The sequence below is a fragment of the Diabrotica virgifera genome, chromosome 6, assembly GCF_917563875.1.
Source record: "Diabrotica virgifera virgifera chromosome 6, PGI_DIABVI_V3a".
NCBI lineage: Eukaryota > Metazoa > Arthropoda > Insecta > Coleoptera > Chrysomelidae > Diabrotica > Diabrotica virgifera.
Genome location: NC_065448.1, coordinates 388,789 through 407,597, shown reverse-complemented (window position 1 = coordinate 407,597; position 18,809 = coordinate 388,789). Strand labels below are relative to the sequence as shown.

Below are 18,809 nucleotides of genomic sequence, written 5' to 3'. Positions count from 1 at the left end.
CAACGGCAATACTAAAAACGAAATAGATTACATCCTTACAACAGAAAAAGCCATCATCAAAGATGTTACAGTGCTGAATCGTTTCTCAACCGGTAGTGATCATAGACTTGTCAGAGCCAAACTCAGCATTAATAGCCAATTCGAAACAAAAAAGAAAATGGAAAATAGATCGAAACTAGATATGGGAAAACTTAAGAAAGCAAAAGAGGAATATAAACAAAAAATAAGGGAAAGTATACCGGCCACTAGAGATTTGGAAAACAAAAATATCGATGAAATAAATCAGCTATTAACCGATACATTAGCAAAGGCGGGAAAAGAGGTAGCACAAACAAGAATAAAAAAGGAAAACTATATATCCCAGGAAACAAAAAACCTCATGAGCAAAAGAAAAACATTAATAGAACAAGATAAGAGAAACACAGTAGATTACAAAGAGGTAAACAAAGCTATCAGAAGGAACATCAAGGAAAGTCAAAGGATAGTACAGGAAGAAAAAATAGAAAAAACCATTGAACAAAATAAAAATATGAAGTGCTTAAAACCACAGCTTGGAAGCATACAGATTAATAGAAGAATTAACAGAAATTATACAAATAACACAAGAATATTATAAAAACCTCTATAATACAAAACAGAAACCAACACAAGAAATCCTTAAGCAATTACAAATAAAAATAAAAAATGTCAATTCCGACTTACAACCAGAAATCAGTAAGAATGAGATAAAAAGAGCACTCAAGGAGATGAAGAATAATAAATCGCCAGAAAAAGACGGGATAACTGTAGAAATGCTAAAAAATGGTGGGAAAACAACTAGAGAAGTTTTGTACACACTTATGAATAAAATATTAATGACAAAACAAATACCCAACACTTGGAACGAAGCAGTAACATTGTTACTATTTAAGAAAGGAGATAAAAAGGATCTAAAGAATTACAGACCCATAACTTTACTAAATGGGATGTACAAACTATTAACCAAGATATTAACAAACAGATTAACAACTAAATTAGATGGATACCAGGCAAGAGAACAAGCCGGATTTAGAAAAAGCTTCAGTACAAGTGACCACCTTTTAACGATGAAGATATTAATCGAAAAAGCTAACGAATATCATATCCCGCTATACATGGCATTTATTGACTTCGAAAAAGCATTTGATAGTGTGGAACACTGGGCAGTAAAGAATTCCCTACAAAACAGCAGAATAGACTACAGATATACCGACTTAATTACAAATATATATGATAAGGCGCAACAACAACTATCAAGCTAATGAAACAAACGGAGCCTATTAAAATAAACCGAGGAGTAAGACAAGGAGATACCATCTCGCCCAAGCTATTCAACCAAGCGCTAGAAGATGTGTTCAAACAACTGCACTGGGATGGTTTGGGTATAAACATAAACGGGCAATATCTGAATCACTTACGATATGCTGATGATATTGTATTAATAGCAGAAAGAAGTGAAGAATTACAAAGAATGATGGAAGAACTAGATATAGAATCGACAAAGATAGGACTGAAGATGAATTACAGTAAAACAAAAACCATGACCAATCAACAAGAAGAACTAGTAATTACAGTGGCACAAACAAGAATAGAACAAGTAAAAGAATATATATATCTAGGACAAATCACTAGATTAAATAAAGAAAATCAGACCGAAGAAATAAAGAGAAGAATAAGGTTGGCCTGGGCATCATTCGTAAAACTGTCTTATATTCTAAAGAACAGAAAATACCCGCAATACCTAAAAACAAAAGTCTTCAATCAATGTATACTCCCTGTTTTAATATATGGCTCTCAGACATGGACGTTTACAAAAGAGAATATGGAAAAAATAGCAAAGACAGAAAGAGCCATGGAAAGACAAATGCTGAACATTAAATTATCAGACAGGAAAAGAAACGAATGGATCCGTAACAAAACAAAAGTGAAAGACGTCTCTACCCAAGTAGCAAAGCTTAAATGGAAGTTCGCCGGACACACCCTACGGCAGAAGGATGAAAGATGGACTAAGATGGTAATACTTTGGAGACCATGGAACCACAAACGAAAAAGGGGAAGGCCACAGATGCGATGGTCAGATGACCTGAAGAAACACACTGGGTCAAAATGGATGCAAATTTCCCAAGATAGAGAGGCATGGAAGAAGGAAGAGGAGGCCTATATTCAAGGATGGATGTTTAGGGCTGATTAGATAGATAGAAATGTCAATTGCCAGTGTAACCCAAAAAAAGAAATCCTATCAAGAATCGAACAAGCGATGAAGACACTGATGAACATGAACATTTTTTACAAGATCAGACCTTTAGTATGGAGCTCAGAATTCGAATGATCGGATGTTATGTGTTTTCTGTCTTGCTATATGACTGTGAATGTTGGACAATAGACTCTGAAACAGAAAAGAGAATAGATGCCTTTGAGATGTATATACAGACGGATTCCACGGGTACAAAAAGTTTCTAACAATGAGGTACCTCGGCGCATGAACAAACAAAACTAGAATAATCCAAGAAAGAAAAATGCAATACTTTGACCATCTGTTGAGAGGGAAAAGATATGATCTACTTTAAATCATATTGGAAGGTAGTACAGCAGTACAGGGCAAAAGATCAGTAGGAAAACGCCAGTAGAATGAACATGTTAATCTAGAAAAATTTGCAAAGTCTAAGGTTATATTTATTTTCATAGTTATAAAGTAGTTACAGGGGTTTTATTTTTATCAACCCAAATATTGGTGTAAAATAATTATTTATCATTTTATTATAAAAATTATATAGACGTAACTTTCAACATGACATAATTATTATGTTATTATTGATTGATCTACCAAAAGTGATAAAAGAAAAATGAACAAACAATTTTTAACAGTAGTTTTTGGTTTTTGTAGATATGTGTTTCCTTCCTAGCAATACTGGACCTTGCAGAAATCGTCCTAGTAACTACTCTTACTATTACGATTCCCGTGACGGTGTTTGTAAAGAATTTGTATATGGAGGTTGCGAGAGTAACGGCAATAACTTTAACTCAGTAGAAGAATGTCTTCAAAAGTGTGGAGGAGCTCAAGGTAATGCTGTAGGTTACTCAGCTTCTACGCAAATCATTGACTATAAACATCATCATCACCATCATCATCACCATCACCGTCATCATCTATCAGCTTTGCTTTTATTTTTACTGTTTAACAAATGCTGCATTTTTCATGCAGTTCATCTTTTAGACAAAATGTTGATTGAGATTTGAAATAAATTCTCTCACTCATTTTTTAACCCATTTAACAAATGTTTACTCATCTTTGATTATCCAGTGGAAAAAACCCTCTGTATGCATGATATATCAGATCTTTGATTTGTTTTTACCCTTTCCAGATCTTTGTACCTTACCACCCGTTCGAGGACCTTGCAATGGCGAGTATCCTCAATATTACTACGACCCAGGTACCGACTCCTGTCAAGAATTTATATATGGAGGCTGTACCGGTAACTATAATAGGTTCCAAGATCAGCAGTCATGCGAAGAAAGGTGTAAGAAGGTTAGGGAACCAGAGCCAACGTATACTCAGGCTCCAACAGGTTTGTATTTATATTTATATTTAAAAAGAAAATAAAAATGAAATTGAAAAAGAGATGAAAGATGTACAAAAACAAAATGGCTTTCGTGCGGGCAGATCCTCTATGGATAGCATATTTTCTCTACAGCAGGTTATTGAGAAAAGATTATTCTACAACCTTTCTACAACTTATGTAGTCTTTACAGATCTGACAAAGGCATACGACAGTATATTATGATACTTTCAGTCCTCTGGGTAGGAATTTATACTCTGTTTCAATGAAAAAACAAAGAATATGCAAAACAAATATAAAAGCAGCACAACTTTAAAAAACTAGGGACCTAAAGTAAGGCTGCACATCCCTTACACTCTTCAAAATATATCTAAGGCTCTCTCAGTGTGGAGAAGAAAGAAGAAAGTGCTGTAATCCGGGCAGCAAAGAGTAGTACACCAAGTGGGGCTTTACAATTAATATACAAAAACCGAGTATGTACATAGTTGCAGGAGAAATACCAGAAAGCCTATAAATTGAAGTGGGAAGTATAAAACCAGCTGAAACCTTTGGGAGTTTGAATATTTGGGAGTCCAAATAACATCAAAAGCAGTGAGTAACGAAGAAATACATTACAGGATTGGCCAAGTAAGATCAGCTACCAGACAGCTACACGGACTATTGTGGAACAGCAAAATAACAAAATAAAATAAAAGCAGAATTTATAAAGCAATATAGAGCAAAGCAATAGAATTCTGGAGATAAATAGAAGAAAAAAAGACAAAATTAAGACCATGGAAAAGAATCAATGGAGACGATGTTGCCGGTTCACTAGACTATTGATGAACGAATGAACGAAGCTACCTATTAGAAGAGAAATGAAAATTGATCTAGACATAATAGACATAATAAAAGCCAAAATAATTAACTGGTATGGAAACCTGCAGAGAATGCCTGAAAATACATGACCAAAAAATATATTATAGGCGATAGGCAACACAACAATCATACACATATAGCCACTATTGAGCTGTTTGGTATTGTGAACTCATAGGTACTTGCACATGAGATCATTTATCACAAACATAGGAACAATGCAGAAGAAGGCAAAACGCAGATAACTAGAGATATATAAGAAAACAAATTAAGAAAACAAGCACAAGTTTCATAGATTCTGTCAACATGTTTACAATTCTTCTGCTTTTGAAGTGTCTGTCAGTTTGTTAAGCCATCGAGCTGACAACTCTGTTAGAGGTATTGACCAGGGCGCATCTGTTAAAATATTAGTAGATTTGGACGTTGAGAGGTGACTCAAATTTTTTTGCAGAAATTGCTTGAAAATAACTCAAATAATAATATTTGAGTTATCCTCCCTCTCAAAAAGGTCCGGAATATTGTTTAAATAATCAAAATGTCAAAAAATGAAGGAAAAATTCAATTTTTTTCTTCGATTTCTGATTATAACTTTAAAAGTATTCATTTCCGAGAAAAGTTGTGCTGACATAAAAGTTGCGTAATTAAATTTTCTACAATATAGAATTGGTTAAAAATTTAAAAAATAGTCACCCTTGTTGCAAAATAACAATAATTGCGAAAAAAGCATACAAAAACAAGTATTCGCATTTTACGTTTTTCAACCATTTATGCTACACTTAGGACCTTCATATTTCACCCAGAAAAACTATATGATACAGTAAAATAATACTGTAAATTTGATAAAGATCGGTTTAATAGATTTTGCAAAATAAATTTTGCAATAAAAATAAATCAAATAATAATATTTGAGTTATCCTCCCTCTCAAAAAGGTCCGGAACATTGTTTAAATAATCAAAATATCAAAAAATTAAGGAAAAATTCGATTTTTTCTTTCGTTTTTTGATTATAACTTAAAAGTATTCATTTCCGAGAAAAGTTTTACTGACATAAAATTTGCGTAATTAAATTTGCTACAATATAGAATTGGTAAAAATGTTTAAAAATAGTCACCCTTGTTGCAAAATAGCAATAGAAAATACAATACAAAAACAAGTATTCGCATTTTACGTTTTTCAACCATTTATGCTATACTTAGGACCTTCATATTTCACCCAGAAAAACTTTATGATACAGTAAAACAATACTGTAAATTTTATTAAGATCTGTTCAATAGATTTTGCAAAATAAATTTTGCAATCCAGCTTTCGCAAAAAAAAAATCATTTTTTCAAAATGTTACAGGACGGAAAATAAAGCAGATAGCAAGTTGAAATTTTTTTACTTATAGAAGTGTACTGTACCTTCTATTTGCAATTTGCAAAATTAAAATCGATTAATTACTACGGCGTCAGGAAATTTTTTAAATAAACATTAATTTTTGGTGTTACGCGCAGGACAGCGGTGTTCGATTAACACAAGTTGATTTCCACCAAAATTTCTTCTAATCTTTATCTAATATATTATTTTCTTACTCTATATTTTGTTGTATTTTAATATTTTAATTTGACAAAAATCAAACTAATTTTATTATTGTTTGTGAAATATTGTTTAAACAATTGCATATGTTTAAAAATAATAAACTTTTATTCTCTAAGTTAAAATATATAAACAATAAAGTTTTTGCTAATAAAAATGTTATTTCAAAGGATAGAGTATGTGTTTTTATTGTGCAATAAACAAATTTATTTATTTATACCGAAATGTAATAAAAATAGCAATCATTATCAAAGGTCATTGGAATGCCCAATAAGAGCAAACTATCCGCTGTCCTGCGCGTAGCACCAATAATGAATGTTTATTTAAAAAAATTCCTGACGCCGCCGGCGCCGTGGTAGTTAATTGATTTTAATTTTGCAAAATTGCAAATGAAAGGTACAGTACACTTCTATACGCAAAAAAAATTTCAACTTGTTATCTGCTTTATTTTCAGTCCTGTAACATTTTGAAAAAATGAATTTTTTTTGCGAAAGCTGGATTGCAAAATTTATTTTGCAAAATTTATTGAATCGATCTTAATCAAATTTACAGTATTATTTTACTGTATCATATAGTTTTTCTGGGTGAAATATGAAGGTCCTAAGTGTAGCATAAATGGTTGAAAAACGTAAAATGCAAATACTTGTTTTTGTATGTTTTTTTCGCAATTATTGCTATTTTGCAAAAAGGGTGACTATTTTTTAAATTCTTAACTAATTCTATGTTATAGGAAATTTAATTACGCAACTTTTATGTTAGTACAACTTTTCTCGGAAATGAATACTGTATAAGTTATAATCAAAAAACGAAGAAAAAAATCGAATTTTTCCTTTATTTTTTGACATTTTGATTATTTAAACAATGTTCCGGACCTTTTTGAGAGGGAGGATAACTGAAATATTATTATTTGATTTATTTTCAAGCAATTTCTGCAAAAAAATTTGAGTCACCTCTCAACGTCCAAATGTGCTAATATTTTTACAGATGAGCCCTGGTCTAATACAACAAAATATAGAGTAAGAAAATAATATATTAGATAAAGATTTGAAGAAATTTTGGTGGAAATTAACTTGTGAATCGAACACCGCTGTCTTGCGCGTAGCACCAAAAATTAATGTTAATTTAAAAAATTTCCTGACGCCGTGGTAAATAATCGATTTTAATTTTGCAAATTGCAAATGAAAGGCACAGTACACTTCTATAAGCAAAAAAAATTCTACTTGCTATTTGCTTTATTTTCAGTCCTGCAACATTAAAAAAAAATGATTTTTTTTGCGAAAGCTGGATTGCAAAATTTATTTTGCAAAATATATTAAACCGAACTTAATGAAATTTACAGTGTTGTTTTACTATATCATAAAGTTTTTCTGGGTAAAATATGAAGGTCCTAAGTGTAGCATAAATTGTTGAAAAACGTAAAATGCGAATACTTGTTTTGGTATGTTTTTTTTGAAATTATTGCTATTTTGCGACAAGGGTGACTATTTTTCAAATTTTTAACCATATCCATATTGTAGGAAATTTAATTATGCAACTTTTATGTCAGTACAACTTTTCTCAGAAATGAATAGTTTTAAAGTTATAATCAAAAAACCAATAAAAAAATCGAATTTTTGCTTAATTTTTTAAACAATGTTCCCGACCTTTTTGAGTGGGAGTATAATTCAAATATTATTATTTGGGTTATTTTCAAGCAATTTCTGCAAAAAATTTTGAGTCACCTCTCAACGTCCATCTCCAAACAGATGCGCCCTGGACTAGTAGGTAATCGATTTTCACAAGACCTTGTAAATAACTCGTAAACTTGTGTACTGCATCCCCAGAATATAAAATAAATTTTATTTTATAGTGTTTATTTTTTATATTCAAAGAGTGCATCGGCATGATCGTAGCTCTTGTTAAAATCCATTACCTCTACAAAACTGCTGGTTTATGATATTAATTTATTCAGTTTAATTTAATAGATATCTGTTTCAGCTGCCGTTGATCTAGCCGCATGCTCCTTACCTTATGACTCTGGTAACTGCACTGAACGATTTACTGCATTCTACTACAACAAGGAACAAAGAAGATGTCTTCCGTTTATCTACAATGGATGTGGAGGCAACAGCAATCGATTCAACAGTGAAGAGCAGTGTCAACGACAATGTGGAGAATTTAGAGCTCAAGGTAATATTTTAATTTTTACCACGTTTTTATAGGTATACTTCACCTGATCTTTGTCTGTCTCTTTGTCACTTTGTCCGGGAAAAATCTTGTAAGCGATTTTAAACTTACTTCCCGACTTATAGCTGAAGATCTGAAATTTTCAGAATAGCTCAGAGCTCGATGACGATATAATATTCAACGGCTTTTACATGGATGCATTGAGTTTTATTTGGAATTTTAAGCCATTTTAAATTTTATATGGCAAAATTTGTTCCCACTTCTCTCAAAAGATAGCGCTACTAGTTTTCTCATTAGATGGTTTTCTCAATAGATGGCGTTACTTTATACAGGGTGGTTCATCTTATTCGCCTCGGTCTCTATACGGAAAACCACTTGATATTTAAAAAAAATTTCTTCACAGAAATATACAGGACCTTTAATACTACAATCTAAAGATAATGTGAATTATACAAGGTTTTCCAGGCTGAAAAATCTACGAACGTGGTTCAACACAACCACTACAAATCTTTTCAGAGCAGCAGTGTGCAAAGTGCAGATTGCCATGATGGTCGCCAACATCCGAAACGGATAGGCACTACAAGAAAGAGAGAGATACAAGGTGCTCCAAAAAAGAGTGGTATATCAAAGTTATATTTTTTCTTATGGAATGCCCTATATCTGATGCCATTACTGAATTGACCTTAAAAAATAAGCGATACTTTAATAAGGGTTCCCTATACCTAAATACACGGTGTTTTGATTTATTTCGATTTTTATGAAAATGTAAGGTTTTAGAAAAAAATAAATATCTACGAATTTAAGAATCAGTAACAAATTCTCTCTTGGATCTTAATAATAGACTATTTAGCATACTTAAACATATGCTTACTGCAACAAAATTTCCTACAGGGTGGTCAAAATATGAGATTGATCTATTACGAAATTCAAGCTGTAATAACTTACTTATTTTAAATGGAACACCCTGTATCTTACTAGTCTATCGAGTAGAAAATTTACTTAGCTTTCAATTCATATTAGGGTTTCCTATGCCTATCTTTTTACAGGGTGGTCAAAATATTAGATTTTTCTATTAACAAATTCAAGCTGTAATAACTTACTTATTTTAAATGGAACACCCTGTATCTTACTAGTCTATCGATTAGAAATTTTCTTAGCTTTTAATTCTTATTAGGGTTTCCTATACCTATCTCCCTTCAAATATTTAAAGATTTCCTATTTTGTAAGCTTTAAAAATTAGAATTAAGTACGTATGTCGTGGTTATGTACAACACATCACCAACACCGGCAATATACTTAAATATCTTAGTCAAGATACTTTCGTTAATAAAATTCACATTTTTATCATTTAATAACATAGAGTGTTCTTATTTTAAATGACATACTCGATGTTCTATTCTTTATAATGGAAGATATTTAAAATCTCTTCAATTCCATGTAAACATTCTCAATACACATGTTATTCTTTAAATATAAATTCCCATGTTATTCTGTAAATACCCATTTTTACATATTTTTGTACAATAGGCTCGTTTTCGTCATAGTAGCAATTGCATTTAATTGTTTGTAATTGCGATTCAAAGATTCAAACCAAAAGAGGTGTTCTTAAATTTACTTAATAACTGTCGGTTTAAGATATGGAAATTACTTATACGGAATGAAATATAATTTAAATATCTTCCAGAATACTGCATCTAATATAGGGTATGCAATTTAATATAAACATATTCAATGTCACATGCAGGCCAAAATCAACTAAAATAATACAACACTCTGTGTGATTACATGATAACAATGAAAATTTTATTAATGACAGTATCTTGTCTAAGTATATTGCCGGTGTTGGTGGTGTGTTGTACATAACCACGACATAGGTACTTAATTGTAATTTTTAAAGCTTACAAATTAGGAAATCTTTAATATTTAAAAAATGAAGGGAGATAGGTATAGGAAACCCTAATAAGAATTGAAAGCTAAATAAATTTTCTACGCGATAGACTAGTAAGATACAGGTTGTTCCATTTAAAATAAGTAAGTTATTACAGCTTGAATTTCGTAATAGATCAATCTAATATTTTGACCACCCTGTAAAAAGATAGGCATAGGAAACTCTAATACAAATTGAAAGCTAAGTAAATTTTCTACGCGATAGACTAGTAAGATACAGGGTGTTCCATTTAAAATAAGTAAGTTATTACAGCTTGAATTTGTTAATAAAAGAATCTCATATTTTGACGACCCTGTAAGAAACTTTGTTGCAATAAGCATCTGTTAAAGTATGCTAAATAGTCTATTATTAAGATCCAAGAAAGAATTTGTTACTGATTCTTAGATTCGTAGATATTTTTTTCTAAAACCTCACATTTTTATAAAAATCGAAATAAATCAAAACACCCTGTATTTAGGTATAGGGAATCCTTATGAAAGTATAGTTTATTTTTTAAGGTCAATTCAATAATGTCATCAGATATAGGGCATTCCATAAGAAAAAATATAACTTTGATATACCGCTCTTTTTTGGAGCACCCTGTATAATTCACATTATTTTTAGATTGTAGTATTATAGGCCCTGTATATTTCTGTCAGGAATTTTTTTTTAAATATCAAGTGGTTTTCCGTACAGAGACCGAGGCGGATAAGAGGAACCACCCTGTATATCATGTAAAATTTTATAGTTTATAATTTTAGATTTTTAGAGAGTGCTATTCGCAAAAATCGATTAACAATTCTCACTGTCAGGTTTTTGTCATTTTACTACGACTTTGTCATTTGTTTCTTCTCTGTCCAAATCTTAAAATCTCTTAATAGCACAATTTCTTTGTGACTATATTTATTTTAAATAAATTATGATAATATTCTGGTAATAGATACTCTATTATACTAAAATAGCAAATAAAGATACACTGGAAATAAACAAACCAAGACACGTTAAATGGTACGAGGAGCACCAGCACTCCCGAATCATAATTTATAATGTATAAACTTTGGAAATTATGATTTGGGATTTACAATGTACCTATATACATTGTAAATTATGATTCGGGAGTGCTCCTAGTAACATTCGACGTGTCTTGGTCTGTTTATTTCTAGTGCATCTTTATTGTGATTTTAGTATAGTAATTCTCTCATTGATTTGCTCTCAGTTTTTCAAGTTTCCTTTTTTATTAATATTGATACCCCTGCTTGTGGTCCTAGTCTTTTACTTTTAGTCCAGAAAGCCACTGCGCATCCTCTAGGAAAAATATTCCGATTCGGATTTTTTGCACAATCTTACTCAAAAAGGACCCCTTTGAACGAATTTGCATGTTGCTAGGACCAAAAGTTGGTCAAAAATTTTTTAAACGTTTTTTTTTGTTTTTTTCCTAAAATTTATTTTTTTGCATGGAACAAAGTTCTTTTAGGTTTTTTGGATCATTCCAAACAGAAAAGGTCTTTATAGACTTTTCTCTAAAGTTGATAGTTTTTAACATATAAGCGATTAAAAATTGAAAAATTGCGAAATCGGCCATTTTTAACCTTCAAAAACTATGTGAAAAACTTTAAATTTGAATGTTGCCAAGGTAATGTATTTTTACTACAAAAACGTTATTACGTAGGTCAAAATTTTTGACGTAAGAGAACTGTCAAAACATTAGAATGTGACTTTTCATTATTGCCATATTTTTATAAACATGACAATAACGAAAAGTCACATTCTAATGTTTTGACAGTTCTCTTACGTCAAAAATTTTGACCTACGTAATAACGTTTTTGTAGTAAAAATACTATAGTTAGATATTCTTTAAACATCGATGATTGATGAAATCCCGAAGAGTTTTCTGCAATACAGTATTTAAAACTCCTTTGTTTTTTAATTTCTAATCACGCGTGCGCGACACTATTTTCCGCCTTTGCATGTGTATACAGTATGATGCAAATGAAAGGAATAAATTCGTTATTTCGTAAACCGGAGACTTTAAGGAAAAACCTGAAACAGGTCGATTTTTATTTTTAAGTTATGATATTGTGGCATATATGGTATACTAGTCTGGGCGTGGGCGTGATGACGTAATCGATGATTTTTTTAAATGAGAATAGGGGTCGTGTGGTAGCTCATTTGAAAGGATCTTCAATTCTCTATTCAGTAATGTAAACATTTACATAATTGTTTATACAGGGTGTCCAACAAATGTTTATTAAATTAAATTATTTGACAAAAAAAGAAGTAGAAGGACACCCTGTTTAAATAATTATACAAATATTTATATTACTGAATAGAGAATTAAACCTTTCAAATGAGTTAGCACACGACCCCTATTCTCATTTAAAAAAATCATCGATTACGTCATCACGCCCAGATGGATGACGTCACTAGTATACCATATATGCCACAATATCATAACCTAAAAATAAAAATCGACCTGTTTCGGGATTTTCCCTTAAAGTCGCCGGTTTACGAAATAACGAATTTATTCCTTTCATTTGCACCATACTGTCGGTGGAAAATAGTGTTGCGCACGCTTGATTGGCAATTAAAAAACAAAGGAGTTTTGAATATTGTATTGCGAAAAAACTCTTCGGGATTTCATCAATCGATGTTTAAAGAATGTCTACCTACCTTGGCAACATTCAAATTTTCAGTTTTTCACATAGTTTTTGAGGGTTAAAAATGGCCGATTTCGCAATTTTTCAATTTTTAATCGCTTATACATATGTCAAAAACTATCAACTTTAGAGAAATGTCACTAAAGACCTTTTCTGTTTGGAATGATCCAAAAAATCTAAAAAAACTTTGTTCCATGCAAAAAAAAGTAATTTTAGGAAAAAAACAAAAAAAAAACGTTTAAAAAATTGTTGACCAACTTTTGGTCCTGGCAACATGCAAATTTATTAAAAGGGGTCCTTTTTGAGTAAGACTGTGCAAAAAATCCGAATCAGAATATTTTTCCTAGCAGATGCGCAGTGGATTTCTGGACTATTTCTCTACGTCACTATAAGTATGTATAAAACCTCCCATGTCTCCACTACCCTAGCCTTTTTTATTGATTGGTACCCTCCGCTACCTCTGATTTTAATTATTGTTTTATTTTTGCTATAACTTCGTCTGATTTGATTCCTACCCTTGGACATACCACGTGTCTATATCCAATAGGATTTTTTTACACGTCTGAAGGAGCAGGCCCTTCGCCCTAAACTCCTACTAAGAGGCCCAGGATTTTCTGTTGGGTTTATTCCCTTAGCAAATCTGATCCAGTATTAGACGCTGGACCCTCGCCTTCATCCATCCCTTCGAGGGTAGGGTTTGCTAGTGGCACCTACAGTTGTAGACTTGCGCATTTCTTGGTATTTATTGACGGTATCCAATTAGACCTGGATCCCGCGTACCAAAAAAAAGTTGATTAATAGCAAGCTGAAAATTTGTTAACAGCTTAATGGTGTCTAGTCGGACAAACTTTGATGTATGGGAACACAGGAACAGGAACTGGAACAGGGGAAGTTTTAATTCTGGAACAGGTTAAAAATTTGGAACGTCAGATTACGAAAATGTTCCATGTATTTTGTCGGACAGAACTTCCAATTGATTTGTTACTGTTACAATTTCATTAAACTCTCATGCAAAAATCAGACTGGTGTTTATCACCAACTGGGCATTTTAATTAGTGGAACACCAAGAACATGTCAAATGACAGGAATCATGTTGGTGATAAATATGTCTGATTTTTGAATGAGAGTTTAATGAAAGGGTAACAAATCAATTGGATGTTCTGTCCGACAAAATACATGGAACGTGTTCGTAATCTAACGTTCCAAATTTTTAAACTGTTCCACAATTAAAACTTCCCTTGTTCCAGTGCTCCCGTGCATTAAAGTTTGTCCGACTAGACAGCGTTAAGCTAATAACAAATTTTCAGCTTGCTATTAATCCACTTTTTTTGGTACGCGAGATCCAGGCCTAAATTAACTTGGATACTGTCACAAGATCTATACGTTAGCCATTCACCCTTCTTCTTAATATTTTATGCGTTTATATCTTTCATAATCACTTTAAAATTATTTTTTTGTAGATGTTTGTAATATGGATAGAGATCCAGGACCATGCAGAGGCTACTTCATCAAATATTATTACGACAGGGACACCAGACGGTGCGAGCAATTTGCCTATGGAGGATGCAGGGGTAACGGAAATAGATTTAGCTCAGAAGAAGAATGTGCTCAAATATGTATCACACATGAAGAGAAAAAACCAAATATTACAGCAGCTGGTGAGATATATTTGCATGCGATTTTTAGTTTGTGGTTATTTAGACCTAGAGTTACGTAGTAAAAATCCCCATTTTAACTGTTCTAAAAAGTAGTGACAATCAGAATATATACAGTGAGGACGTTTGAATTGGAATAAATTCATTATCTCGAGAATGGGCGAATTTGGAGAGAAATCCTGAGACAGGTCGATTTTTATTTTTAAATAATGACTTTTTGACATATAAATCATACTAGTGACGTCATCCATCTGGGCGTGATGACGTAATTGATAATTTTTTTAAATGAGAGTAGGGGTCGTGTGATAGGCCATTTGAAAGGTTATATTTAATTCTCTATTCAGTAATATAAACATTAACATAATTATTTATACAGAGTATACAAAAAAATTGTTTTTCTTAAATTAATTTACACAAAAAGAAGAATGTAAGCAATTTATTTAATTCAAAATACATTTCACTGCTGTGAGAAAAACAGAAAATAATGTTTATTTCACAAATAAACTTTGCTTTTTGCTTAAATTCAATGTTCAAACTGCTAAGAGCAGGTGGTAGTTTTACCATTGAATTTAATTTAAGCGAAAAACAATGTTTATTTTTCAAATAAACATTTCTTTCTGTTTTCTGCCAGCACTCAAATGTATTTTGAAATAAATAAATTACATGCATTTTTCTTTTTGTCTCAATTAATTTAACTCAAAAAAAATTTTTTTGGACACCCTATATAAATAATTATATTAACGTTTATATTACTCAATAGAGAATTAAATAACCTCTGAAATGACCTATCACACGATCCCCATTCTCATTTAAAAAAAATCATCGATTACGTCATCACGCCCAGATGGATGACATCACCAGTATGATATACAATCCTGACCAAAAAAATCGGGACACCTTAAAAATGGGTAATTTTTGATTTTTCGAATCTCCTAAACCTGTTGTCCGATTTTAGTGATTTTTTCAATATGTTATAGCTTTATTCTCTCAGAATATCGATGTAGTAATAGTGTTGCTGAACAGGTAAATGTCATTTTATACCGTTTATACCGGATGTAACAATAATACTGTGTTTTTTCCTGAAAGTTCGTAACACCCTGTGGAATATTCTAGCATTTAAAAAATATTGAAATTAAAACACAATTGTAGCCTTAGTCTTTCTTAACATTCTGCTTTTTGATTCATTCACTTATGTTGGATAATGAAAAAGTTAGGTACTTTGACAACTAGCCATGTTCTTCATCAATACAGGGTGTTTCTAAATAAGTGCGACAAACTTTAAGGGTTAATTCTGAATGAAAAAATATTGAAAGTTTGCTTTATAAACATATGCCCGCAAATGCTTCGTTTCCAATATACGGGATGTTGAATTTTTTCTTACAAACTGACGATTTATTTATTGCTCTAAAACCGGTTGACATATGCAAATAAAATTTGGTAGGTTTTAAGAGGTAGTTATTTCACATTTTTTGACATACAACTAAAAATTTTATATTCATCATAGGCGTGCATACAGGTAATATGACCGGGTAATATGACGCGTATGCACGCCAATGGTGAACATAAAATACATAATTGTATGCCAAAAATGCGCAATAACTGCCTCTTAAAACCCACCAAATTTCATTTGCATATCAACCGGTTTTAACCGGTTTTAGAGCAATAAATAAATCGTTAGTGTGTAAGAGAAAATTCAACATCCTGTACCTCGGAAACGAAGCATTTGCAGACATATGTTTATAAATCAAACGGTCATTATTTTTTCACACCTTAAAGTTTGTCGCACTTATTTAGAATTACCCTGAATTGATGAAAAACCTGGCTGGTTACCAAAGTACCTAACTTTTTCATTATCCAATAAATGGGTCAAAAAGCAGAATGTTAAGAAAAGCTAAGACTACAATTGAGTTTTAATTTCAATATTTTTTAAATGCTAGAATATTCCACAGGGTGTTACGAACTTTCAGGAAAAAACACAGTATTATTGTTATACCTGGTATACAATGACATTTACCTGTTCAGCAACACTATTACTACATCCGTATTCTTAGAGAATAAGCCTATAACATATTTAAAAAATCACTAAAATCGGACAACAGGTTTAGGAGATTCGAGACATCAAAAATGACCCATTTTTAAGGTGTCCCGATTTTTTTGGCCAGGAGTGTATATGCCAAAAAGTCATAATTTAAAAATAAAAATCGACCTGTCTCAGGATTTCTCTCCAAATTCGCCCCTTCTCGAGATAATAAATTTATTCCAACTCAAACGTCCTCACTGTATATAAGAGATCATAAATACGAAGTCTATTAACTACAAGTATCACATGTAAAGATCTAGACTCTAGACTGTAGTTGATAAGTGCTAGAATATTTAGAATGGGATTACTAACTGTAAATCGATGTAATCGATGGTAGAAGAAGTTTTTTAATATATTTATATAAAGATGAATTTTAGTTCCTTGGGACCTTCGTACAAGGTTTATTTACTACCTCGAATCTCGAGGTATCTCGAATACCTCGAATAAAAAGTCTTTTATGTAGTACGTAATATCAAGAGGCATGAATCTTATTTTACTTCTTCCTTTTATAGTTCTCTCATATACATATTGGGCGAAAATTAAACGGGACAAATAAATTACATGTATTTTCTAAACTTCTCAACAAAACATTGAAAAAATGTGATAACACAATAAAAAATAGACTGCTAAAACTTACCTTTAAAACAAAATCTACGTAGAACTTTATCTCCTATTCTCCTGGTCTGCATCAGGATCTATGACTCGTAAACTGGAGCTTTTTTGCATCCGTTCAACGATAGTTCGCGTGAATCGCTCCGGACATCTTCTGATCCCGGCGACGACCAACTCATTCTGACATATATTTACACCATCACCAAACAGTTTCTACTAGTTGGCCATCAAGAAGTCTAAATAAGAGATTTTGATGATTCCTCTTCAATTTACAGCACTTACGATGATATTAATGTAAGTTTGTTACACTTTAACAATTCCATCTCGCTCCTCTTCGTTAATCTTGTTTTGTCCCACTTCTTTCTTCATATCAAAATCTCTCTCTTAGACAACTTTTTGGCAGCACCCGGATCAGCCTTGAACAACTTACCCCGGTCTCGAAAGACTCACAGATTAGTCACGTTTATTGGCCACTTAGAAACTGCCAATGATCCACTCTTATATCTCTCAGTTATCAAAATCTCGCTCTCACTCTTACTCTGTGGAGTCCCTACCTTTAATAAATATTTCAATATTGGAACTTAAATTATTATATCATTAATTTTGCATTTTATTTTATATTATATTTTTACTTAAACTATTATTAATAATTTTAATAATATTTTATAGTATTATTTAAGCTTTTATGTATCTCACATCTCCACCAGAAATAACTATACTCCTACCTTTACCGATAATAACGACCCGACATTAACGACACGGCACTGGATGCTGATAGAAGATTTGTTAGTACATACATATATTTATTTTGCGTCATATACAGGGTGTTTCATTAATAATTGGAAATATTTTAACTGTAGATTCTGGGGCTCAAAATATTAAGATTTAACCCAAATCGCTTAAATAAAATGTGGCCCCTTACCGAGTTACAGGGTGTTTTATTTAAAAATTCAAAAACTATTTATACCCAGTACTTTAAAACCATTTGACATATCCTTGTCATACTTGGCAGCAAGTGTAGGTACTGTACATCCTACTAAATTATGTTAAGCACACTTTTCTGACTACTACTAGAAGCGTATGACCAGAAAAGGTGAATGATGGATCCTTCCCAAATTCTACGCAACTGGCGAAATTGCTATTTTAGCAAAATTTTTAGATTGTCTAATACATACTTTCTATGAAAATAATATATTCTTCATTCGTAACGATAAAATCATTAGTTTTAGACATATTTGAAGTTAAAAACGAAGGGACATAATACATTAATTAAAATAACTGCGCCGTTGCATTTTTAACTTCAAATATCACGAAAACTGATGACTTTATCGTTACAAATAAAGAGATGTTATTTACATAGAAGGTATTGGAGAATCCAAAAATTGCACTAAACTAGCAAATTCCGCCAGTGGCGTAGAATTTGGGAAGGGTCAACCATTCACTTTCCTCTATCGTACGCCACTGGTAGTAGACAGAAACCTTTGCTTAACATAATTTAGTAGTCTGTGCACTTGTGTACCTACACTTGCTGCCAAATATGACAAGGATATGTCAGTTGTTTTAAAGTACTGGGTACTTTACAACAATTATTTAGAATAGCTCGAGACAGAGACAGTTTCGCCATGTTAATTGCCAACGTCAAGAGGACTTGATAGGACACGTTAAGAAGAAGAAGAAGTACTTGACTAGTTTTTAGATTTTTAAATA

The 18,809-nt window shown here is 31.9% G+C and overlaps 1 protein-coding gene across 12 annotated transcripts in view; it reads left to right on the top strand.

Annotated features, from left to right (window-relative positions):
- LOC114330502 (papilin) overlaps positions 1–18,809 on the top strand; it is a 274,344-nt gene that overhangs the window by 225,525 nt on the left and 30,010 nt on the right. For all 12 annotated transcript variants that reach the window (XM_028279882.2, XM_050654187.1, XM_050654186.1 and 9 more), the window contains 4 exons: positions 2,903–3,079; positions 3,381–3,584; positions 7,983–8,174; positions 14,216–14,413. In XM_028279882.2, the coding sequence (XP_028135683.2) occupies positions 2,903–3,079; positions 3,381–3,584; positions 7,983–8,174; positions 14,216–14,413 (771 nt within the window). The remainder of the gene's footprint in view (positions 1–2,902; positions 3,080–3,380; positions 3,585–7,982; positions 8,175–14,215; positions 14,414–18,809) is intronic.